This window comes from Choloepus didactylus, chromosome 4 (assembly GCF_015220235.1).
Source record: "Choloepus didactylus isolate mChoDid1 chromosome 4, mChoDid1.pri, whole genome shotgun sequence".
NCBI classification, from domain to species: domain Eukaryota; kingdom Metazoa; phylum Chordata; class Mammalia; order Pilosa; family Megalonychidae; genus Choloepus; species Choloepus didactylus.
Window position 1 is genome coordinate 115,256,684 of NC_051310.1, and position 26,542 is coordinate 115,283,225.

The 26,542-nt window shown below is 43.0% G+C and overlaps 1 protein-coding gene across 5 annotated transcripts in view; it reads left to right on the forward strand.

Annotated features, from left to right (window-relative positions):
• DAPK2 (death associated protein kinase 2) overlaps positions 1 to 26,542 on the forward strand; it is a 122,612-nt gene that overhangs the window by 77,706 nt on the left and 18,364 nt on the right. For 3 of the 5 annotated variants that reach the window (XM_037833736.1, XM_037833737.1, XM_037833738.1), the window contains 3 exons: positions 14,581 to 14,710; positions 24,598 to 24,646; positions 25,362 to 25,388. In XM_037833736.1, the coding sequence (XP_037689664.1) occupies positions 14,581 to 14,710; positions 24,598 to 24,646; positions 25,362 to 25,388 (206 nt within the window). Of the gene's footprint in view, positions 1 to 267; positions 371 to 6,397; positions 6,544 to 14,580; positions 14,711 to 24,597; positions 24,647 to 25,361; positions 25,389 to 26,542 lie in introns of those variants that run through there. The other 2 variants (XM_037833740.1, XM_037833739.1) reach the window with 2 other exon arrangements.

The following is a 26,542-nucleotide window of genomic DNA, read 5'->3' on the forward strand; positions in this document are numbered from 1 at the left end:
ACCATGAATCACTTTCTGCTGCCTGTGTCTAGTGCAGTGCCTGGCACATGATAAGTTGCTCAGTAAATGAAATCCATGAGTGAACACAATGAATGAATACCTGAGTGCAGATGAAATGCACACATGGATGCCCGAGGTCCTTTCATTTCTCACCTGGAAAATGCAAAAGAGGTTGCAGGCAGATTTCAATTCAGTGAACATTTATTGAGGGCTTACTGGATGCCAGGAGAGTGGCGAACATCAATGGCATATGATACCTCCTTCCAGGGCCCACCATCTCCTAGAGATGACTGCAGTGAGGTTTGGTGGGGAAGCCACCTGAGATAGAAGCGAACCATGACTCTCGCCAATGAACACTGACTTCCAAGGGGTAAGCTCTGTGCTTCGGCAGAGTGCAGATCGTCCTGGTTTGTGTTGTAACAGAAAGGCCGTTGATGTGGGTAGATGGGGTGATGACGCTAAGTGAGGTTGCCCCATGTCTACACATACTGAAGAGGCACTGGGGCTGGCTCTCCCCCAGTACTGGGTAGAACCCAGACGTGCCTTCAGACATGCCTTTCTGGTATGGATCACCAGGAAATGGGGCTCAGTACCACCCAGTAACCTCGCCTTGGTACATGATCCCAACACAAATAAAAGCCTTGTAGAGGGTGTTTGTGAGTGGCTTTGTGTTTATTTTCGATTTGGGAGTTTCCCCTCTGCTCATGGGTGTGTCCTCATCCTCTTCCTCCAAATCCCCACCCTAACCTGATCCAACTTGAGAATTCAGAAATGAAAGGTAGTCCTTGGGTTTGACTGACATTTTAAGCAGAAAGAACAAGTTGTGAGAATTGAATGAAATTGTACACAAGCCAGGAACCCAGAACTCCGAGGGTACTTTTTTTTTTGTATAAAAGTCCTAAGAGAGGTGAATTCGTGAGCAAGATACTCCAAAAATCCAAATTCCTCTATGCCCTGAGTCATCATTTTAGCTGTTCTTGATGTTTGCAGTGTGAAGGGGTCTGCTCATTAAGCTTTCATACGAATGATACTGATAATATTTAAAATGAATATGGTATTTTCTAGAATGCACGGTGCTTACATATCTAGTCTCTCATTTGATCCTCACTGACACCCACTGAGGTATAAGAGATTGCCACTTTTTTACACACCATGCAGTTGAGATTCAGAGAGTTTAAGTAACTTGCCAAAGATCACACAGGTATTAAATGATGGGCTGGGATTTGAACTCAGCCAGTGAAGAAACACTAAGCAAAGCTGGGTGTCACCAGTTTTATTTTACCAGATTCTAACAGTCCAGATTTCTTACTTCCTTGAATCATGCCTTTTACGTACAATTAATCCAAAAGTCTGTACTGTGCTGTAAATTTATCCTTCACACAGTTTATTTCTCATCTGGTTACATTGTTTTCTCTTTCTAAAAGCTACCCCTAATACGTAAAAAAGTAATTTATATTTTATTAACTCTATAGAACATTCAAGTGTTTGAAAATTAGAACTTACAAGCATGAGACAAATATTTATGTCCTAAAACCTGGGGGACGTTGAGTGGAGGTGAGACTTGGTAGAGATTTAACCGACAAGGTAGGTTAGAGTGAGAGTGGAAAGAGTTAGGGCCAGACCAAAGAGTTTGTGTAGGTGATCACAAACCATGGAAGGCTTTATCCCTCAGAACTTTTCATTATGAAAAAATTTCAAAATATTCATTGAAATTGAAAGAAAAATATAGTGAATATCGTTACACCCTCCTCCAAGATTTCACAATTAACATTTGGCCACATTTGCCAAGGGAAAAAAAAAAAAAAAAAAAATATATATATATATATATATATATATATATATATATATATATATATATATATGTATATATATGTAAAAGCATATGTGTGTGTAAGTGTATGTATGTGTATATGTATATATATGATTTGAAAGTAAATTGTAGCCATTATGACACCTCATTTTAAACACTTCAGTATTCATGTGCCAAAATTAAGAACAATCTCCTACCAAACCGCAGTACCATTATCACATTTAAGAAAATTAACAGTAATTATGGAAGATCCTTTAATGGGTAGAAAAACGTGGTCTGATTTCTGATGTAGGAAGAACATTTTCCTGGCAGGGAAGAGGATGGATGGGAAAGAGTAGGCTCGTTTCAGGCTATAGCAAGAATGTGGGAAAAGGGTGAACCAAAGGTGCCCAACAAACTTTTTTTTTTAAACGAAGTTGATGGTTTTCTGTGCTATTACAGAAAGTAAGAAAAACTCGCTAAATACAGAAACATACAAAGATGTTACCCATAGTCCCTTCAATTTAAAACAACCATATTAACATTTGGTGTATTTTCTTCCTGCTTTCTATGAACAGGTGGTGTGTGTGTTTTAAGTTGCTTATAACTAGACTACTTGCAGTATTTTCTCTCCCACCTTTTTTCTCTTTACATTTTAACCCAAGCAGCCCATGTGTACTTTGAACTGTTTTTATTTGGCTGTAGAAGCTTTCATAGTGTGCCCCAAGGGGTAGGCTCTGTTTCCTAATCCTTATACCCAAGGTTTAGCTTGTACCCCAGCCTCAGAGTCTATCCCATGGGGCTTCTTCATCTTAGCCCCATGCATCAGACTGTGAGTCTGAAACCTTGGAAATACGTACATGCTGACCACTTAATCAATTCCTGCAAGGCTACCCAAGGGTAACCTGGGAGAAGTGAATTGAGCACACTCCCTCCTAAATAGGTAAGGGAAGGAGAACAACATATGGCAAAAATTAAACTCTGGAGGGGGTCATTATTAAAAGAGCCGAATTATAGAAACTTTGAAATGGGAGGCAGTAAACCAACCAGCTGATTCTTAGGAGATACAGCAGGATTTACATGGTTTAGTGGAAAGAGGAGAGGATTGGGAGCTGAACCTGGGTTTAAGTTCCACCTCTGGTGTGTGATGTTGGGGAGGTCACATCTCTGACCTCTCTTGGCCTTGGAAGTGGAGGTAATATCGCCTCTGTTTCCTGTGCCACAAAATTGGAGTGAAGGACTAGGGATCTATCAGTGTTTATAAAAGGGCCCTGCAAAAGTTCAAAGCTCCTCACAAGTGCCAGTGGTGAATTTTAATTAGCTTCCCTATTGGGCCACATTTCTCCTTATTCCTCTCCAAAGGAACTCAGAAAAGAAGACAAGTATGGAACCATCCAAAGGTTAATGATACTTCTCAACCAGCAGGTTGGGCTGATTCCCAAAATTCAGGATACTGTGTAATTCCCAGGTGCTCATAACCTAGGTTGACATGGATTGGGATAGATACTGTGATCCTTATTTTACTGATGAGGAAACTAACAAAATGTAGTGCCTTCCCTTCCTTTTATCCTTACCCATCGCCTTTAGGTGCTCAGAAGCCTCTAGCTGCTCCCGGCTGCCCACACCCTGCACTCTGACCTTCCACCCAGGCCTGATTTCCACTAAAATACCATGTGTTCAAATAGTACCTTTTAAGTTCTATTCACAGCCCCACCATCAGCCCTCCCACTGCAGCTGATCTCCACTAGGAGTGAAAGAATTGGACTTCAGAAGTAGCGAGGGGTGGCAGAAAGAGCAGCTATCTTGGCACAAAGATCTGGGCTCAAACTTGGTTTCACTACTTACTAGTTGTGTGGCCTTGAACAAGTTACTTCACTGTCCCTCATTTTCCTTATCTGGAAAACATTGGCAGTGATACCTACTTTATTGAGGCTCTGTGCAGTGGTGTTATAGTAAATATGTAATAGCCGGATCTGTGGAAAAATGTATATAAATATATATGTTTATTATAAATTTTACCAATAAAAAGTTATAACACAATTTACAAATAATAACAAAATATATAATACTCTATCATAAATTCCATAGAGCCAGTTTGGTTTTTGCTAAACTCTCGTGTCAGTAGCCAACCTATGGCTGCAGTTGACGAATGTAGTTCCAACAAGAATGTTGATTGATATTTTTGTTTATGTTAACTATAAAGACGAAAATGAAACAAAGAAAATGTATTTTGGAATTTTACTCATTCACCAATGATATGAGTGACTTCCTTGCAGAATTGAACAATAGTGTTCAAATATTGGACAAATATTTCAATTTTCTGTGCTATTCACAAAGCAACAGCTATAGACACGATACACTTTTATTTTAAGTTAAATCCGTATTATTATCATATTCTCCATCACTTTCTTAAGCCTAGAATCAAGAGAACAATAAATCGAGCCATTTATTGCTTGCCACTTTCCATGGTGTAAATATATCTGTCATGTCCAATTTCAAGCTCCCAATGTGATGTCACTAACTGTGGAATTGGAAAGAGGTGTAGCACACCATTATATATTATATAGTATTATATGGTATTTCTCCAATACAGATACAAAAGGCATAAATAACCTCAAGAGCATAAACAATAGTAAAATATAGTAAAATAGTATAGTATTTTTAATATGATTTATTTAAATATAAGTTTATATAATTTAACTTTTAATAATGCCTGTGCTTAATGACTGGCTCCCCAAATCCCTGTAATTTAACAATCAGCTTTCGTGAGCCGGTTAGCACCAGCTGCAGCATCCCACTGGTTCTCTGAGACCCTGTAGGTGAAAGCATTTTGTAAACAGGATAGTGCCATATGCAGGCTAACTGTTGTGGGGGCAACGGTGGTATAATAATAATGGCAGCCAGCATTTATTGAGCATTTACTGTGTGCAGGCTCTGGTATAAGTGCTTTTGCATGTATTTACTCATTTTTATCTACACCAGAACCCTATGAGAGAGTTTCTATTGTTATGCCCATTTTACAGGTTGCTGAAGGGCTCCTAGGGCTGCATTGTGCCTCCTCAGAACCCCTTCCCTTATTAATATTTCCATTTTGCAGATGATGACCCAAGGCTCAGAAAGGTGAGTCTTTTGCCAGGGTCACACAGGTAGTATGGGGCGGAGGTGGGAATCAAACCCTTTCCTGGTCACCTGCTGATTATAACTTCCTTGAAGAGCTTACTTTAGGAAACCAATTCTGGATTCCCACCCTTGCTGAGTTGGATTTAGTCAGTTTGGTATTTTTAACCCAGTCCCCAGGGGATTCCAGTGGGCAACTAGCACAGAGGGAGGCTCCCAAGCATGACTTGGGGCTTAGAATGCCTGGATCCGGGCCCACACTCCTGACTGGTTAGAAGGAGCACTGGTTCCCTGACCTCGTACGGCATCTGTGAGCATCTGATGAGGTGATGTGGGAAAGTGCATGCAAAATGCTCGTTGTTTTGTGGCACAAACCAAAAAGCCAGCACTGCTGATTGGCCCAGTCCTGAAATGGTCTGGAAAGCGAATTTTTATTTCCCATCCCTGTTCTATGACAACTTAGAGTCAAAATAGGTGGTGGGTTTTCTCTCCTGCTTTACTTCGCAGGGCAGAGAGGGGTCCAGAGTCCCAAAGCGGCCTCCCCTAGTAGAAGAGGGCGTGGGTGAGTGACCAGAGGCCACGGTGTAACAAATCCAAGTGCAGCTGAGTTCAGGGGCTTTCCTAAGTTACAGCTGTGGGTTTTCCGGGAAGAACGTGTAGCTGGGCCAGTGAGCTAAGGAGGCAGCAGACCTGACTTGGAAATGCCCATTTTGCCAGCAGATGGGGTGGGAGATGACCCTGAGGGCATCCTGTGGCAACTAGAGGAAGGAGGGTAACATGGTGGAGGGGAGAGCACACAGCACTTGGAGTTAGCCTGAACGTGAATCTCAGTTCCACTGCCTACTAGCTGAAGAGCCTTGGGCAAGCATTTAACCTCCCCAGGCCTCAGTTACTTCATCTGTAAAATGGAGGTGATGACAGTACCTGCCTCACAGAGTAAGGATGAAATGAGATGAATGTGAATACTTTGTAAACTATAAAGTGCTATGGGTTTTGCTATAGATGAACCCCAGGGTGGGTGCTTTGAGGAAACACAGGAGGAGCATGAGAATTGGGCCCTGCCACCAGAAAATGCAAAGTCTAGTTGGGGGAGGTGAGACTCACACACAGAGCTCATGGGGGCAACTAGGGCTGCAGGCTGGGGGCTGCTGCAGGTGAAGATTGCTGCAGGGGTGTGGAGCCAGGAGAGGGAAGGAGGCCAGGCTGGGTGTTCAGATGATGCTTCCCAGAGGAGCTAGAATTTTGGCTGGGCCTGTACAGATGGGTAGGAGTTCAATAGGCAGATAATAAGTTCCTTCATTCTGGGAAAAAGGAACTTGATCAAGGAAATCATCACAGAGATGGTAACAGTTACAGTATTTCAGGCCCCTTCTTATGCATTGTTTGATCCTCCCAGTAACCTTCTTGAGGTAGGTTTTATTATTATTCATATTTTACAGGTGAGAAACCTGAGGCTGAGAGCGGTTAAGAAACTTGACCAGTGTCAGACTGCTGGCAAATTGCAGAACTGGAAGTCGAACCCAGGTCTGCCTAGCTCCAAGACCTGTGCTCCTAGCCATTATCTATATTGATTTCCCCAAAGCAGGATGGACAAGTCAGCATATGTGACTGCATTGGATCATTCATTCGTCTATCCAGTAAGCAATTACTGAGCACCTACTGCAATGCCAGCCACTCTTTTTGGGTGCTAGAGATGCATGTGAAAGGCAAGGCCCCTGCCCTCCTTCATGGAGTTTAGTAAGGCAGAGGTAGGAAGTGGGGTTGTGGGTTTACAGATGCTCCAGCACATATTGTGTTGGAGCTGGATGGTGAGGGAGAGAAGGAGCTTGTCAGGGGAAGGGCACTCCAGCAGAGTGAACTACAGGTTGGGTTGGGGGTGATGAGGAGGTCAGCCTGGCTAGAGCAGAGGGTGAGCTCATGAGAAGTGAGACGGGATGTCAGAAAAGCCTTGAATGGCGTGGGCTACACAGACGTCTGTGGGAGGCACTGCCTGTGGTCTTATCTACAGTGGCTCAGGAGGAGAGGGAGCTGCAACACCCTGGAAACCTGCCCACAGAGGCCTGGCAGTGAGCGGCTTTGCTTTCTCAGGTTGCCCAGCACTGCCTGAATAATCTGGGGCTGTGCTTGACATTTTCACTGAAGGTTCGTCAGCAGCTTCCTTGTCACCCTAGCACATACCTGGCTGGGCTCCAGCTCTGCTGAACTGCACAGCCTCACCCAGCGGCAGGCAGGCCATGTGGGCACATGGGGAGAGCCCTGGGCCAGGGGTCAGCAGACTTGGGTTCATGTCCTGGCTGTGCTCCTTGCCTAATGACCTTGGACAGTTTCTTGACTTCTCTGAGCTGCTTTGCAACAGGAAGGGACTTAATGATGTCTTGCAGCCCTAACATTGTAGATCTGGAAGGGGGAAGAAAGGGATGGGATGGGGATGGGGGGAGGGAGACAAGTGGGTGAGTAGGCAGGCCTGTGAAAGGACATGTTCTTTAGCCGTTTGCAGGTGATTCAGCAGGGATTGAGTCAAAGCACCCAGAGATGACTGTTGTCAATGCTGGTATCCCAGAAAAGAGTGAACAAAGAGCTGTCATTCTCCAAAATCTTGCCAGACACTGTTCCTTATATGGACCATCTTTCTGTATCCTCAAAAGAACCGTATGCCACATTAGGTGTGCCCATTTTACAGATGGGAAACTGAGGCTCCAAGAGGTCCATTGACCTTGCCCAGGTCTCACGCTATGAATGGCAGAGTTGGGATTTGAACCCAGGCATGCCTTACTCCAAGCCCCTGCCTTGTTTTTTTTAAAACCTACATTTCTACAAATTTTTTACTTATTTAAACTTTATTGTGGTAAAATATGTATATAATCAAAATTGCCATTTAAACTATTTTTAAGTGTATAATTCAGTGGCATTGATTACGTTCACAGAGTTGCCACCATCCATTACCACCATCTATTACCAGAACTTTTCCATCACCCCAAACAGAATCCAAGCCCTCACCCTCTGCACTTCACTAGATAGTCCCCCGAGGGGGCCTTCACCCTGCAGGGGCTCCTGTGCCTGCTGCGCCGGGCCTGTGGGGCTCACCCGTCAATATGGCCCCTGCCTCAAGGACCAACCTCCTGTTGGCAGCACAGCAAACACCTCTAGCCAGATCCTCTGGGAAGTGGAGGGGCACGTTGGCCCCTTCCGCCATTACCTGCCTGGGGGGGCTGAGCCGGGTGGGCTTGTTCTGACAGGGGGCTGTTCCCCATCCTGCTGACAGCTCTGTGGGTCCTGGGCTGGGCTGGGCCATGCGACCAGAATGTGGTCCCTCCCTGCAGCCATCAGATGCCTCCCTCCGGCCATGCTTTGGAGGTGACGTCAGGTGTGTGGGTGAAGTAAATGAAGCCAAGGGACTATGACAGGAGTGAGGGAGTAGGGCAAGGATCGTCCTTCCCCAGAGGGCAGCCTGGCTTGGGCCCAGCAGCAGCCTGGCTCTTCCTTATTTGAGGCAAGGTGAACTGAGCCTTTCTACATTCTGTCTGGGGGCCCAGAGAACTGCGAATTTGCCAGGCCAGGTTGGGAGGTTGTGCCGCCTTAAAACTGCAGAGCCTAGAGTTCCAAGGGGCTTTGGATGCCATCCAGTGTCCATCTTACAGTAGGGGGCTGGGACCCAGAGAGAGCAAGTGGCCTGCTTAAGCCCACATAGCCTTGCGGGGTGGAGCTGGGAATGGAGTTTCCCAACATGCAGGACTGGGCTCTCTTCCACCACGCTGCCCTGTTTGGGGAGGGGGGAAGTAGAGAAACTTAGACCAACCCCATGGAGAACTGCTGCCTTACTGGCCCCTCAGGCTCCCTTGGGAACCTTGCCTCGGCTCCTCTTCCCCCTGACCCAGCCAGCATCCCCCGAGGGAGGAGTGCACTCTGGCGCCCCCAGAGGAGGTGGAGCGCCTCAGCAGGAAGAAAGAGAGGGTCTGCCAGCCGGAGGGAGGGGGTTTCCCTGCACGTCTCCACGACCCCAGAATTCTGTTCCGCTCTTTTCAGTTCATTTCAGCAAATATTAATGGAGCACGCAGGATTCAGGACACTGTAAAGGTGCCAAAAAGCTTAAAACCAATCCCTGGATCCGAGTTTTCCCACAGAGGCCACTACCCAGGAAAGTGGCACCACAAAATGAGAGTCAGCCTACGACTTAGGACCGTCAGCGAGCCTTGTCAGCGCTCAGGGGGTTAGAGCACAAGGTCATGGGGTAAAAGGAAGTGGGGGATAAGCTCTGAGAGTGTGAAGAAGAGTAGGAAAGGCATTTCGGAGAAGGGAACAGCCAAAGCAAAAGATAAAATTGATCTGTTATTCTGGGGGTGGCAATACCCTATAAGGTATTATCTTACATCCTGAGGAGATATAGGGCAGCTGCAGGCAAGCGATGGGTGGTGAGGCTGGAAGGTAGCTTGGGGCAGCTAGTGCAGAGCCTCAGTTACCTCAAATATCAGGCTAAGGCATCTGGGCTTAACCAGACTGGGTGATGTGGTAGAGAGAACAGGGGCTGGAATGCCCAGGGAGCCCACTCCAATTCTGCCATTATGATTTGTTGGACCTTTGGAAAATCTGAGAAGTGGGGATGTGCCAGTTTGGGTATATTATGTCCCCAAAAAGCTGTGTTCTTTAATACAATCTTGTTGAGGCAGATTTTGATTGAGTGTTTCCATGGAGATGTGATTCACCCAAATATGGGTGATACTTTTGCTTACATTATTTCCATGGAGTGTGGCCCCGCCCATTCAGGGTGGGTCTTGATTAGTTCGCTGGAGTATTTGAGAGAAAAGCTAGAGCCGACATGGACCCAGATGCTTGCTGATGCTTGGAGATGCAGACCGAAGGACAGTTTGGAGATGCTAAGCTAAGAGATGAAGCCTAGAGTTTGCCCTGGAGAAGCTAAGAGAGGACCCCCAGACACTTAGAGAGAAACATCCTGGAAGAAAGAAGCAAGGATACACAGGAGCTGAGAGAGAGGAACCAAGACAGATGCCTGGAGACTTGGAGAAAGCCATTTTGAAACACAACCCAGAAGCAAAGGACCAGCAGACACCAGCCACATGCCTTCCCAGCAGACAGAGGTGTTGCGGATACCATCAGCTGTTCCTCAGTGATGGTATCCTCTTGTTGATGCCTTAGCCTGGACTCTTCTGTGGCCTTACAACTGTGATTTTGTAACCTAATAAATCCCCTTTATAAAAGCCAATCCATTTGTAGCATTAGCAAACTGGAACAGGGGATGATAACAGTACCTACCACTCAGGGTGGATGCAAGGATTACATGGTGTTTGCATAGAGCGCTAGCGTGCTGCTTGGCTTGGAAACCTGCGGTAAATGTTTGCCCCTGCCCTGCTTCCTGCGTATCATCAGGCTACTAGTGGAGGTTTGGATAGGGAGAGGGAAGTCTTTCTGAAAGCAGAAGGGGCTACAGATACAGGGTCTGAATCCCTTGGATGATCTGGGTCCATCAGGCACCTGGACCAGACCTTGGTGGCCTGAGAAGGAAGTAGGAAATATCATGTGGTGGCAGGGAGTCTGTGCCGGTTTGGCTATATTATGTCCCCCAGAAAAGGCCATGTTCTTTGATGCAATCTTGTGAGGGCAGATGTATTAGTGTTGATTAGGTTGGAACATTTGGATTAGGTTGTTTCCATGGAGATGTGACCCACTTAACTGTGGATAATACCTTTAATTAGAGTATTTCCATGGAGGTGTGGCCCCACTCATTCAATGTGGGCCTTAATTGGTTTACTGGAGCCCTATATTAGAGCTCAGACAGAAGGAGCTTGCTGCTGCAGCTGAGACAGACATTTTGAAGATGGCCGTTGAAAGCTGACATTGACATTTTGGAGAACGCCATTTTGAAACTCATCCTGGGAGCAAGCAGACACCAGCCATGTGCCTTCCCAGCTAACAGAGGTTTTCTAGATGCCAATGGCCTTTCTCCATTGAAGGTACCCTATTGTTGATGCCTTAGCTTGGACAGTATTATGGCCTTAAGACTGTAACCTTGTAACCAAATAAGCCCCCTTTATAAAAGCCAGTCTATTTCTGGTGTTTTGTGAATGGCAGCATTAGCAAACTGGAACAGAGCTATGGCCTCTGTTTACTCCCAGGTTGGCCATGGCCTCTGGGTAGGTCCAAGCCTGCAGGTGTGTCTGGACCAAATGGCTCAGGGAAGGAGTGGAGGGAGGCAAGGCGGGACAAGCGCCCGGGTCCTGACTGCCCAGCAGAGCATTCCTGCTACCCTGGGGCCACCTCCCAGTCTGAAATCTCCAGACCACATCACTTCATCCAGACTCCCCTTGGGAAGTCTCCTCCCTTGGCAGGGCCTCCTCTGAAATGAGCATGAGGGCCAGGCCAGGGACAGGAGTTGGAGGCCACTGACCTGCCAAAATGGAAGCACCACCAGAAGAAAAGGCAGCCTGGGTTGGAAAGCAGGTGCCCGAGGAGGAAAATAGCAGGGCCTGAGACAGGGTGCGAGGTTGCCCTGGATTGCCAGGCTCCAGCAGCATTCCTGCTTTTTCCCAGGATAGACTTACAAGGTCCTTGAGGAACAGGGAAGGTTGTTCATGTAGTCTAGGGATTAGGTAGCCTTGGAGTTTGACAAGTAAAGGTTAAAATCTGTGTGGCCAGGAGCTAGAATTTCAATCTTGGTTTCTTTTTCTGGAAAAAGGGAAAAGAGAGTTCAATGAGGTGTAAAGTATGTTACGTGCCCGGTTAGTGTTGGGCCCTGCACATTGTAAGGGCTTAAAAAATGGTACTTGTCTTCACTCAGGGAACATTTATTGAGCACCTGGTGCATATCAGGCTCTATCTGGGCTCTGGGGATGCTAATGGGAATAAATTGCTTGGGAAGCTCACAGTCCAGGGAGGGGAGACAGATAAGTAAGCCAAGGATAAGAGTATGTAAGAAGCACTGCAACTGGGGAGGTATAGAGTGTTTGGAGATAGGGAAGTGGGGAGGTGGGGATCAGGGAAGGTCTTCTGGAGGAGGTGCTATCTTTACTGAAATGTGAAGAGAAATTAGCCAGGTTAGGGACAGGGGGTGAGGGGCATGGTGGGAAGGGTCCTCCAAGCAGGGGAGAAGTACCCTGCTATTTGTGTTAGGTTCTTGGGGTGGGGCTGGGGACAGACGGGACTCAGGTGAGAAAATATGGCCTTGCCCTGAGATTCTCACAAGCCAGTGGGTTTTACACCATTTCCCCTGGACTGTGGGCCACAGAAGCAAGAAGATATGAGGCAAGGACCCTTCTCGTCCCCTTCCCCACCCACCCCATCCTGGGGATCATCAGGAGCCCTGTGTTCACCTCTGTCCACCATGGCTCCCTTCCCCATTCAGTGTGTCTCGGGAGGTGGTGCCCTGGGCCTTGACTGCCCTGTGGCACTCAGGAAGACCTGGGCCCTGGTCATCGGCCCCAGAGAGAAGCCCCAGGGCCTTTCCCCTGTAGGAAAAGAGAAGTTCCCAACAAGGTGGCCAAGGGGTAAGTGTGGAATGGAGGGAGAAGAAGCCGCGTGCTGGGGAGGTGGAGGATACTGGGGATCAGGGGCAGTCACTGGCAGGCTAGGTTGGGACTCGGAGCAGGGCCACCTGCCTGGGTCTTGTCCCCTGACCTCCCCTTGCTCCTGCCCCCCTTTCTAGAGCCTAAGAATCCGCTCTGCCTTGGGAAAGGACTTTGACACATTTTCAAAATAAGGTTGAGAGAAATCTCCAGAGAGGAAGAATAATAAACAAGTTTTAAAATGCAAAAGGAAGTGTGTTATTTATTTAAAAAAAAAAAAAGGAAACATAAAGGGGGACCTCAGCCAACTCCCTCAAATGAAAGTTTCCAGCTGTTGTGACATGAGGTCACAAATGCTTTAGGAAGCCTGGAAGTTTAGACTGAGGACACCTGGGGTGAGTCTTCAGTCCAGATTCAAAATCAGCTCAGCGAAGTTGCTGCCACTTTCAACATGCTGGTCTGTGTGCTGGGCTCTGTGGGGGCAAAGAGGCAAATGCCTGAGTCCCCCCTCCTGCAGAGGGTCTGGAGGGGAGCTAGGACAAAGACAGCCAAGGACTATTGGCAGGGGAGAATGTGACAAATATCGTAATAGAAAGAGATTCACATAAATGTGAAGGGGCTCAGGGGAGGCAAGGGGCAGCTCAGGGCACATGCAGAAAGGCTCCAAGGACAAAGCAGGCTGAGGTAGACTCTAAAGCCGGCTAGGATTTCAGTAGGCAGGGAGTGAGCAGAGGCATTCCAGGTAGAGCAAACGCTGCCACCAAACGTACAGAGTGGGAAACGGTGAGAAACAGGGCTATTCCATTTTCTAAAACATTCATTCGTGACAACTTCATGGAGATGTAATTCGTGTACCATACCGTCCACTCATTTAAAGTATGCAGTTCACAGAGCTGTGCAAACAATACCACAGTCGATTTTAGAGCACTTTTATCATCCCCAAAAGAAAGTCTGAACCCATGAGTAGCCACTCTCCATTTCCCGCCAAACTTCTCAGGCCCTGGCAACCTCTGATCTACTTTCTGTCCGTATAGGTTTGCCTATTCTGGATATTTCATATAAATGGAATCATACAATATGTGTTCTTTGTGTCTGGCTTCTTTCATTAGCATGATGTTTTCAGGGTTCATCCATGATGTAACATTGGTATTTCATTCTGTTTTGTTGCCAAATATTCCATTATATGGCTATACCATATTTTCTTTATCCATTCGTCAGTTGGTGGGCATTTTGGGGTGTTTCCATCTTTTGGCTATTATGAATATGCTGCTTTGAACACTGATGTGCAAGTTTTTGCAGGGATATATGTTTTCAGGATGTTGCGTTTTGAGGAGTATGGGACAGTCGTGCTGAAGGGTGGGAGAAAGAATGAAGGAGAGGGGCCTGCCCGCCCTGCCTTGCACTCTGAGCAGTTGGTGGGAGTGAGAGGGGTGGGACCCAGGGCCCTGTTCAAGCCTCTTGGGAGCCCAGGCCTGTGAAGGCCAGGGCAGGGCTGCCCACTCCCCCAACACACACCTGCATTGCTGTGTCTGACCTGGCAGCTGTTTGGAAATAGCCTGGGCTGCTGGTATTTTCCCTGGAAATGAGGTGCATTTTTTCCTGTGTCCAGTTGAGGGTCAAAATTAGTTAAACACATAGACACATGTGGGCCGTACAGTTAGTCTAGAAAGAGGGGAGAGTTATCAACAGGAAATCAGCTGGTGGGGGAGAGAGGCAGTCAGGAAGACAGGTCACTAAGCTGTGGGTAAACCCGGGCTAAGCTGTGCCACCCCCACCCCATCACACTCACAGAACATGGTTTTTGTGAGTTGGAAATGCTAGTGTCTCACTGGACCCATTTGACAGATCGGGAAACAGAGGCACTGCAGTAAACAGATCTGCCATTTAGAGACAGAAAGGGGATTGAGCCCAAATCTCTAAGTCCTACTGTCAGCAGCAGTTTGGGGAAAAAACCCAGGCCTTGCCCTCGGCACTATGTCTGTGTTTGAGTTCACAGGAGAAGTCTGAGGATGCAAAAACAAGAAAGAATTTATGCTGTGTTAGTCACCTAAAAAAGAACACCAAACCCCAAATCAAACCCCAAAGCAAAAACACAAAACAGAGCTTTACATACTTTCTTTCCTTTTCTTCTTTTCTTTTTTTTTCTTTTTTTTTCTCCAGCCAGAAAACATTATGTTGTTAGACAAGAATATTCCCATTCCACACATCAAGCTGATTGACTTTGGCCTGGCTCATGAAATAGAAGATGGAGTTGAGTTTAAGAACATTTTTGGGACGCCGGAATTTGTTGGTGAGCTTTAGGCTTCTTTCTCTCCCAGCTAAGAGTCTGGGATCAAAAGGTAGAGAAATCCTTGGAACAAACCCTGTGTCTGGGGCTATGGCCCCAAAAGAACATAAAGGGTGGGGAAGGAAATACCTTGCTGAGCCTTTGGGTGAGGGCCCAGGTAACTGGCTTGGAGACCCAGTGAGGTCATGGGGTAGCCAGGTGGGACCTGGAGGCTTCTGCAGGGTGAAACCTTCCCAGAGCTAACCCTACCTCCTGCTCTTAGATGATTTTTGAAGATTTAAAATCACTTTGCCCTCTTGCATTCCCATAAACTCAACCTTCTCTGATTTCCTGAAAAATAAAGAGGAAATAATCTGCCAGATGCTAGATCTCACCCTTGGGAGTTGGAGTGATCTTGGAGATAGAGGAAGGGTGTGTTCTCCTCAAAACCTGGGGGCTGAAACTGCTGACCACAGTCTAATTTAAAATGAAGACAGAATATCTCAGACCATCTACTCTGACTGATTTCCAGCTCTGCAGCCACTATGGAATGGCTCTGCAGAGGCCCCACAGACCCAAGGCAAGGAAACCTTGCTGTGTGTCAGTTATTATGCCTCGTGCTCTATGACATTATCTCAGTTAATCTTCAGAATGACTCATGAAGTGGATTTTATTATTTTCTCCATCATGTCTCTTGTTCAAGGCAACACAATTAGTAGGTGGTGGAGCTGAGATTCAAACACAGATACATCAGACATCAAAGCCTGTTCTCCTTCCATTGCACTGGGTCATCTCTCTAAGAAGACCCTGCCCTCAAGGAGCTTGCAATTTAATTGTGGGGAAAAGACACACAAAACGCCAAACAGGAGTGCCGTAAGGATCTTTCCAGATCCTCTGGTCTAGTATTTAACAAATGTGGAAATGGAGGACGAAGGACCTTTAATTCAGGTTAACGAATGGATAGTCTTCATCTACTGTATGACAGCTGTTAGGTGAGGTACTGGTGGAATAGTGATGGTTTCCCTGCCCAAAGAATGGTCCCTGCCCTCAGGAAGTCACACTCTGAATGACATGCCCAAGGTCACACAGTGAGTTGATGGCAGAGCCAAACTTGAACTTGTATCTAGCCTAGAACTTTGAGACAGTAGTTACTGTCCAGCATTCACATTTGTGGTAAAAATGCTTATGTTTCTTTAATTGAGTTTATGGCAAGTGTTAATAACAATAAATGGTTCAACTAGAAATTTGAGGCAAAAATGGAAGAGGGGTCACAAGACAGAATGTGATTAATTGTAAATGTGAGAAATTGTAGTAAGGAGAGCTCTGAGAGACTGTTCAGACAAGATATCCACTCTGTTAAAGTCAACAGGATCAGTCATGACGTTGAGTGTGAGGGACAAAGGGCTAGTGTTAGGGTTGTAAGAAGTCTCTGAAGGGAGTGAGGAGGGAGTCAGGGTAGAGAAGGGCACACCCCAGTTTAAGTGGTACCACAACGGGTTAAGGCTGGAATGAGTTTATTTGTGGGAGACAACCCATTGTCCACTCTGGTTTGAGGTAAGAGTTCATACCAGACTTGGGATTTGAGTGAGAGACACATGGATGGATGGAGCCAGCAGACTGTGGAGGATTTTGCCCTGTGGTGTGCTAATAAATGTTTAGCAGCTGGTTCTCAAATTAAAAAAAAAAAAAAAAAAAAAAAAAGGCTTGATTAATGGCATTTGCTAATTTCAAACTCCCAGTATGTTGTCCCTGAACACACAGTTGGAAAGAGATATGCACAATCAGTTTTTATGAGCCAGTATGAGCTTTAGCACAGCACTGATTTTGTTTGCACCTTACGAATATATAGGGTGGCTTCTTTAAGCCCCTACTCAAATTATGATGACTTTTCTTTCCCAGTATCTCTAAGAAACAGGTTATAACTACTTTTCCCTATCCCCTACCATTCCTTTGAATTTTCAACCTGAGACCCCAGGTTAAAAAGTGTCAGCTTCCAGTAGTGTGGTAGAGTAAGTCTTCCAAAGGCCCTCCCACGATTCCTGAGAGAGATTATTTTTAATGCATTTCTGGGCACATAGGAAATAAGAGAAATCTTTAAGGGCACAAACCTCTTCAGTACCACCCATTCCACTCCCCAAGCCAGTGAAATGAATTTAGGACTGGAGCTGTGAACAGCAAGCAAACTCAACAGGAGGACTTCCTCTAAAGGCAGGTGCACATATCAGCATTTCAATCAGAGACTTGCCTCAGGAAAGCCTCAAGGTAGGGGACCCTGGAAGGGCAGCTAAAATGACCCCAGGTTGATAGTGCCCTGTGAGTTTCAGAAGAAGTAATCACTAATTCTCACTTGAGGGAAACATCTCTTATTTAGCTCCCAGAATTCCCACTGATTAAAATGAAACAAATATGAGCTCACAGTGATCATAAAACACACAAGAAACAAGCCTAACAAGAGTGAATTGTGTGTCTCAGTAGAAACAGTAAACAAAGATTTGGATGCTAAAGGGCACAAGATATTGAGATTAATAGATCTCTACAATAAAATAAATAGAATGTATAAAGAAATAAAAGGTAGACTCACATCAATGAGCAAGCAATGAGAGACTGTCAAAGTTGACCAGGAAATTTTTTTAAAAGAACCAGGAATAACTTTAAGAAATTTAATGTATGATTGTTGACATTTATAACTGAGTGAATGGGTTAAATACTCACTGATGAGAGAATTTGAGGATTGGGCTGAAAAAATTACCTAGGTGACAAAGATATAGAAATATAAAGGAGAGGATAAGACAAAAAGGATTTTTTAAAAGTTATAACAGATTTTTTATTCCTTCCCTCTGGGATTCCAGAAGGAAGGAATAGAGACAATAGAAGGAATATTTGAAGAGAATGACTGAGAACTTTCAAAACTGATGTAAAAACATGCTTCCAGAACATAGGAAGGGCAATGCATACCAAGCAGAAAAAAATTAAATAAATTCATACCTAGACACATTATAGTGAAATTGTAGGGCACCAAAGACAAACAGAAGATCCTAAAAGAAGTCAGAAAGAAAGACCAATCACCTACAAAGGGACAACAGACTGACAGCATACTTCTCAAAACAACAACGTAAGCTAGGATCCAGTAGAGCATGACCTTCAAAGAGCAGGGAGGTGGGGGGGGGGGGGGCAAACCCATAATGGTGTACCCAGAACAATTATATTTCAAGAATGAGGGCAAAAGATTCAGGCAAAACCAAGTAAAAACAAAACAAAAGAACAAAAAGAGTTTACCACCAGCAATCTTTCACAAACAGAACTTCTGAAAGGGTTACTTCTGGATTAAGAAAAACGATCTCAGAAAAGAGGACTTAAGACAAGAATAGTGAGCAAAGAAATCAGTAAATATAAATATAAACATTTTCTGTAGGAAATGCTGCTGCTGAAGATGTTTTAGTTCTGTGGTTAAAAAGTACAGAACTAAAAACTGAAGACAGTAATGCTAGATAGGAGGGGTGTTTGAAATTAACTTTCTAAGGTTCTTGTATTGTTGGAAGAGGGTCAAAATATTGATTTATGTTAAAATTTGTTAGCTATCTATAGTAAAATTTCAAGAGTAACCATTAAAAAATAGAAGTTGGGGGAAAATATGAAAATTAGCAAAAACCTCAATTAAAGAAAAAGACAAGAAAAGAGAAGAAAAATAGGGAAAAATGGACAAATATAAGCACAAAAATGATGGGAAATGAGCCCAAATTATTTAGATAGATAGATAGAGAGATAGAGAGATAGATACAAATGGACTACATGTGTTAGTTAAAAGACAGAGATTGTAAATTAGGTTTTAAAATATTTATTTATACGGACACTTAAAACATAAGAATATGTAATGATTGTAAACAAAAGACTGGAAAAATATATACCAGAAAATATGAACTAAAAAGCTGAGGTAGCTATATTAATAGAAAAAAATAGATGTTAAAATAAAAAGCATTTTTACAGATAAGTAGTATTAGTATGTAAAGATAAAAATTCAGTTTATAATAATTCTAAACTTAGATGTATCTAACAAAATAACTGAAAATAAATAAAACAAAAATTGATAGAATTATAGGGAGAAATTGTAAAATTCACCAATATAGTGGAAGATTTAAACACACTTCCCTCAATATAATAAATCAAGAACAAAGGTTAGTGAAGAAAAAGATATAAACAACACAGTTAACACACTTAATTAATAGACATACATATAAAGGTGTACTTAGAGGATACACTCAAACTCGTTTAACATTTACAAAAATGACCATGTAATTGACCATAAAGGAAACCTAATGAATGTTAAGAAATTAATATCATAATGATGATGTTTCTGGCCAAAATGTGAAAAGATTCATAATCCTTGTATCTTTGGAAGCAAGCTAGAAAACATACTTTTATATAAATCTTTAGTCCAGAAAGAAATTGTAATGGAAAGTAAAACCTCTTAGAACTTAGAAAGCTTGTGGAATATAGCAAAAATGTTATTTAAAAGAAAATTTATAACTTATTTGTTTTCATAGGAAAAGAGGAAAGCCTTAAAATTAATGAGCTAAGCATCCAATTTAGAAAATTAGAAAAAGAACAGCTGAGTAAACCCAGAGAGTAGAGGTGTACCTCATTTTATTGCAATTTGCTTTACTGTGCTTCGCAGATAGTGGTTTTTTTTAACAAATTGAAGATTTGTGGCACCCCTGCATCGAGCAAATCTATCAGCACCATTTTTCTAAAAGCATGTGCTCACTTTGTGTCTGTATCATACTTTAATTAAGGTGTGTACATTGGTTTTTTTAGACATAATGTTATTGCACACTTAATAGACTACAGTGCAGTATAAACATAACTTTTATATGCACTGGGAAACCAAAAAAATTCATGTGACTCACTTTATTGCGATATTCACTTCATTGCAGTGGTCTGGAACCGAAACTGCAATATCTCTGTGGTATGCCTGTGGACGAAAAATTACAGAAGTGGGAACTGAAATTGTATTAGGATACAGTGGAGAGGATCAACCAAATCAAGAGTTGGTTCTTTAAGAAAAATAATACCATGACAAATCTCTGGTGAGGCTGATTTATAAAGAGAGAAAGAGAGAGCATAAAAAGAATCAGAAATTTAAACAGGGACATTACTAATATAGCAGAAATTATAAATAGAATATTCTGCAGAACTTTTTGCGAATAAATTTGAAAATTTGGGCAAAAAGGACAATTTCTATAACTTGCCAAAACTAAGTCAGGAAGAATAGTCATTAATTATATGAGTAGTTAAAAGTATTTCCACAAAGAAAATATCTGGCCCAAATGATTCCACAGGCAGATTCTACAAAAGTTAAGTAAGAGCTTATTCCAATGATATACCAATTTTGTATCATATCAATAATCTGTTGTCTTGCAGAAACTATAAAAAGAGAGCATATCCCCTCCCCAGCTATTTTCTGAGGACCTCATACCTTTGATATCCAAACCTTACAGGGATAGTACAAGAAAGTGAAATTATGGGCCAAGCTCACTTATGAATATATATGTAAAAATTCTAAACAAAATCTAAATTAAAAATTTTAAACTGAACCTAATTGTGTATAAAAAGTTGCAGTGGATTAAAGATGACCTCAAATTCTTTCACATTCCTCCCATTAAGATTTGGGGACTATATCCCTTCCTCCTAGAATGTGGGCAGGCTCTGTCACTACTTTGATTTAGAATATGGAGGAAATGTTCCTGTGCCCGTTTTCATTCTCAGGCCTCAAGACACTGGCAGCCTCCATTTGAGTAGTTTGTTTTATAGAAATAGATCATCAGAACAAGGGGTAATAAATCATAACCAAGTTTGATTTATTCCAGGATTAAAAGAATGGATTCACATGAGATAATCTCTAAATTAGTTGACGAAGTTAACAGATTAAAATTTGAAAGATTATTTTATTACTGGTTACATTTTTTTTTCCTTTTAAAAGTTCTCTGCAAATTAAGAATAGAAAGGAACTTTCATAACTTAATAAAGAGTATCCACCATAAACCTATAATAAACATCATTTTTAATAGTGAAATTAGAATCAAACTCTTTAAAATCAAATACAAGACAATGATGCCCATTATCAGTCACTTCTATTCAGTATTGTTCTGAAGGTCCTAACTAGTGTGGTATGACAAGAAAGATAAATAAAGGTAATAATTAAAAGGAAGAAACAACCCTATAATTATTTACAGGAGAAGCAATTGTCTTTATAAAAAATAGAAAAATAACTTACAGACAAATTGTATTAAATGAGAGATTAGCATTGTGGTAAGCAAAGTAGCAACTGCATTTCAGCACTTTAGCAAAAAATAAAAAGTCACTTGAAAACACACCATTTACAATAAAAATTAGAAATAAGGGGTCTCAACGTTTCTTTTTTAGGGTCAGAGAAATGTCCTAAAATTGTTTATGGCCATGGTTGTACAACTCTGCAAGTATACTAAAATTTATTGAACCTTACACTTGAAGCAGATGAGTTTTATGGTATGTAAATTATATTTCAATAAAATGGTAAAAAATAAGATACCTAATAATAAATCTAACAAACAAATTCTAGACCTGTATTGAGAAAATAATAATACTTGGTAACAAATATTAAAGAACACCTAATAAAATGGAGAGATATACCATGTTCATGGATGGAAAGAGACAAGTGTCCCTAAATTAAACTATAGATTCAAAGCAATTCCAATCAAAATTCCAAGTCAGCTTTCCTAAGTACTTGACAAGATTATTTTAAGATAAATAAATAAAATATCTTGGGAATGCTCAGGAATGACTATGGTGTGTTAATTTTCTTGAGGTATGGTAGGAACATGTTGGAAGCAGTGTAGTTATTTTAGGTTATTTGTTTTTCTTATTTCTTTTGTTTTGTTTGAAAATTTTTTTTAATTTTTTGATAAAGTATAAAAAAACTGTATCAAGTATAGACTGTAAGAATCTGTCACCTGAATTCCCTGTGATTTGCTGTTATGGCTCCACAGGTGGAGAAATTGACAGTCTATGGTTCGCCGCCTTTCTGATCCATGAAGGCAAGCCAGTATAGATAAAATTATCTAAATAGTCAAAAAAAATATCAAAGACCCTAGGATACATAAAATTCTCTGGAAGAAGAATAAAGTGGAGGGCCTGCCCCACCAAATTTCAAGACATAACATTACAATGGGAAAAAACAAATTGACCAAAAAGGTTAGAAAGGCCCAAAACAAAGCATACACATTTTAGAAATTTGATATGTACTGGATGCAGTATTGCAAATTACTCAGGAAAAGGACAAGTGATTCAATAAATGATGCTGGAACAATTGGATATTTATATGGAAAAAGAAAAGAAATCCTTACTTCATACCGTACACAAAAATAATTTCCAGGTAGAAAGACTTCAGTGTGGAAGACAAACCTTTAAAACTTTTAGAATGAAACAAAGGAGACTATCTCAATGACTTCAAGTTAGGAAGAATTTCTTAAACATAATCTCAGAATGCTAACCATCAAAGAAAACATTTGGTAAATTTGGCTACATTAAAATTAAGAATATCTGATTATCAAAAAACACAATAAAAAGTGAAAAACAATGTACATGCTAGGAGAATATATCTTACCCATGTGTAACTGACAGGATTAGAGCTCAGAATATCTAAAGAACTACTGCAGATCAATAAAAGAAAAAGAAAAACAACCCAGTGGAGAAGTGGACATAGAACATGAGCAGGCATTTTATAACAGACAACATAAATGACCAATGGATATATGAAAAGATGCTTAACCCCATTAGTAACCATGGCAATGTAAATAACATCACAGTGAAATACCAATGCTACCAAACTAGTACTCTGCCAAAACTTTAAAAGTCTGACAATACAAGTATTGATCAGGATGTAACTTACTTACTACTCATGGGAGTGTAAATTTGTACAATCACTTCAGAAAACATTTAGGATTTTTCTTATAAAGCTGAACATTAACAAACCCTAACAATCCAGCAGTTCTACTCCTAGATATATATCCCATAGTTGTGCTTCTCAAACTCTCCGTGGCAAAAGACTATTTTAAAAAAAAACAAAAAACTTTCAATCTGTTCTGGACTGCTACTTCAGTAAAATATAATAAAAATAAATTCCTAGAAAAGATGATTGGATATAAGAGTTTCTAAATATTTACTCCCAATTTCTGTACCTATCTTATCTGGACCAGTGACAGTTAGGAAGAGTGTCTGCGAATCAAGCTAAAGGAAGACCTTCACATGTGCCTGAGGAGACAACGTACAGAAAAATTCATAGCAATATTGTTCCAAAAAAGAAATGGAAAATATCCAAATGATCATTCAGAGGAGAATGACTGAAAATTATTTATAGTCTCATAACGGACTGTTATATAGCAATGAAAATGAAAGCCCATGGATGAACATTCAGTGATCATTAGAAGCATAATGTTGAGTGAAAAAGCAAGTGACAGTAGATCATGTACAGCGTGACACCATTTTTATAAGTAAGCAAAGCCAGGATAGTGGTTCCCTCTGTGTTGAAGAATGGGGAGGCAGAAAGATAGCACGGTTGGCTTACCCTATAAATGCAATGGTTTTGATATTATTCTAAATAAAAAGATGTAGCCTTTCCCCCTCTCCACCTTTTTCCATTAGCAACTCCCTTCTTTAGCTTCTGCCCTTTCTCCTCTTTTTCATTGTCAAGCTTTTTTTTTTTTTCAGTGAGGTGAAAATCTTTTTCAAGGAATGTAAACAAAGGAAAAAGGTCAAAGCTAGTGTCTCCCATGTTTTTGGGAAAAGAGAAGAATAATGAATACTATTAAAATTACTAAGTCCCAGTTCTTCTTTATCACCAATAGTACATAATCAGTTTTCCTTTTTAAGCATTGCAATTGCACTGTCTACAAAGAACATAACTTGAGGAAAAATTGAAAAGACACTGGAAAGAAATTTAGGATATGGATCTGACAAACATACAATAAAGCCAAGGCTTCATTAGGTGATGCTAGCACAGAATTGCCCAAGAGATGCTATGGAGCGTACTATCAAGTTATCGATTTATGATGCCTATTAGTTACATTTAACTATCTAACTTTAGAATAGATTTGCACTTTTTACACACTTCAACAAAGTTCATTGCCAAGCTTTTAAAAGAGTCATCTACACTCTTATGCCCATGTCCCTCTTCCTGGGCACTGCAGTGACTAAAAAATGCAACAGTCATTTTCCTGTGCTCACCTGCCTGGATCTCTGAGTAGCATTTGGTCGTCTTCTCTCCTTGGTAGAGTCTTCTTTTCTGGACCCAACCCCTCTCTAGGTCGCCACATCATTCACAGAGTTCTTATTTCTCTTTACCCTGACTTGAAATTTGCTAGCTCTGGCCCAGAACCCGATTCGCAGCTGCCCTGGTCATCTGCCCCTGGATGCCTCGGTCTCCTCTAGCTTACCCTTTTATCCTCACGTCCCACAGGTGGGAGACGTCCTCTCTCAGACCAGACTCAGAGGAATGTGGATTCCCTCCTTGCCTTCTTTTCTTCTCCATCACCGTCCAGCACTTACTTCCCCGGTGTCCACCTGAAAGTTCTCAAGTGGCCTTGTCCTTAGACCCCCACTTCTCCTTCCTGCACCTTCAGCTCCTTACCCTCTTCCTCCTTTTCCCGGTTTTCCTGTCTACTTTCCCTCTTCCTCACTGTCAAGGCCTATTTGTAGAAGGTTTCTACCAGAATAACAGGCAATGTCCTTCCTCAAAATTCTTACCTATAACATCTCCATCTACTGCTCTGATTTTCCTTAGTGGGGATTCAGGGTGGAGACATTTGGCACCAAATTCCCTACAGCCATCTCCTCACATTTTCACCCTACTGTTGATTCTTCAATATGCCTTCTTTCAGCTCCAGAAATCGTGAACTATGAGCCCCTGGGGCTGGAGGCTGACATGTGGTAAGTTGTGGAGCCCACCCAGGACCCTGGCCTAAGGGCAGAAGGCCTCAGACCCTAGCTCCAGGGATCTCCTCCTTGACCATGAAAACCCTTTCTCCACTCCAGCCTTTCAGAGCTTCTGAACATGTCTGAGGCAGAGTGTTAGCAGCAGTGGAGAAATGAGGAGCAAAAGGAGAGGAGAGGCAGGCCCGAGGCCTCCCACAGTCGTGATAAAGATAATAGCAATAATAGCTCAGCCAGTCAGAGCCTCTCACATCCTGGGCACCTGCTCCAGGCCTGCAGCTACTGCAGTGGTTGATTCCCTGCACAAATGAAGCTCATTTCATTTGTACGGTGCAGAGCACATTCATTACTTGATGTTTCTAAACTCCTACCAGCAGTCCTGTGAGGTAATTACCATTATCCTCATTCTATGAGGAGAGAAAGGGTCAGAGATGATAAAGGACTCGCCCAAAAGCATAGAGCCAGCAAGTGCCAGAGTCTGGGTCTCAAATCAGGTCCTCAGATTCAATGTCCAGAACTTGATGACTCCAAACATGGCCAGGCTGTTAACTGAAGCATGGGACAGGGAGGGCTGTGGGGCGTGAGACAGCATCCAGGGGCCACCATGGAGGAGGCAAGTGACCTCTTCCCCTGAGGACCCTCTGGGGAGTCCTGCTGGTGATCTGGGATTAGAGCCAGGCAGCCCCTGACTTGACTGTTCTTTGCTTTGCAGGAGCATAGGCGTCATCACCTACATTCTGTGAGTATCCCCAAACCCAGGGCTCCCACCCAGCTTAGATCTGGGGGAACCAGGAGGAATGAGGGAGGTACAGACAGATAGTCTGACTGACATCTACTGAGCACCCACCATCATGTGTTAGATCCACACAGCAAACCTGAGGCGACATGCTCTTAGCTCCATCTCACACGTCTGTCCCCAGGGTTGAGGTTGAGCAGGAATCTGGGAGGGCAGCCTCCAGCCCTCCATCCTGCAGCCTAGCCGGTACCTGCATCCCCACTTTGACCAGGAATTGGCTGTCCAGCCTCACCCAGGCTGAGCTTTGGGACAGGTCTGAAGTTAGCGAAACCCTCCCTGATCCTGCCTCATCTCTCTCTTTCCCTTCCTTTTCCCACATGCCTTTTTCTTCCTAGCACATTCTCTCTCCTCCTTTCTTTCCCCCACTGCCCCCCACTTTTCCCCCCTGCCAATGTCTCTCCTTCCTGTCCCAGGAGTATTATATTTCTTGATCAGAGATTTCCAGCATAGCCCTGTTTTACAGTGAATTACATCTAGAGGTGATCAGACAACTCCATCACCTATCATTTCTGTGGCCTTGGCAAGTGCTAAACCTCCAGGCCTGTTTTCCTCATCAGAAAAATAGGAATCATAAGCTCCCTGCCATGGAGATTGAACAAGCCAATGTGAGCAAATTTCCCAGCACCGGCTCTGACACGAGCGTGGTGGATCAGGAGGTGTGTATTCCATCAGGGCTTCCCCACTTTTTTCACCTAACAGCACACATGGAAAATGATGCTTTTATGGGTGCTGACTGCCACAGCCAGAGGGGACAAGGGGTACCAGCGCTCAACAGCTGAGGGGATCATCGTCTCAACACCTGTGCAAACCAGTTCTCCGACTCTCCCAGCAGCGCTCGGACTGGGAAGCTCTGCATGATGTGTTGGACCCCAAGGCTGCTCCTGAGGCCCCCAGCCAAGCCTTTAATAACTACTGTGGCCCAGGCACCATCCCAGATCTAGCAAATCAGAGTCACTAGGCTTGGCATCAGGGCATCAGTATTTTTTAAAAAGCTGAACTTGATGCAAAGGGAGGGCCAAGAACCACTGATCTATCGGTTTCAGATGAGAGCCAGAATATTCAGATGTTGGCCCTTGAAACCTGATTTCTTCAGAGCT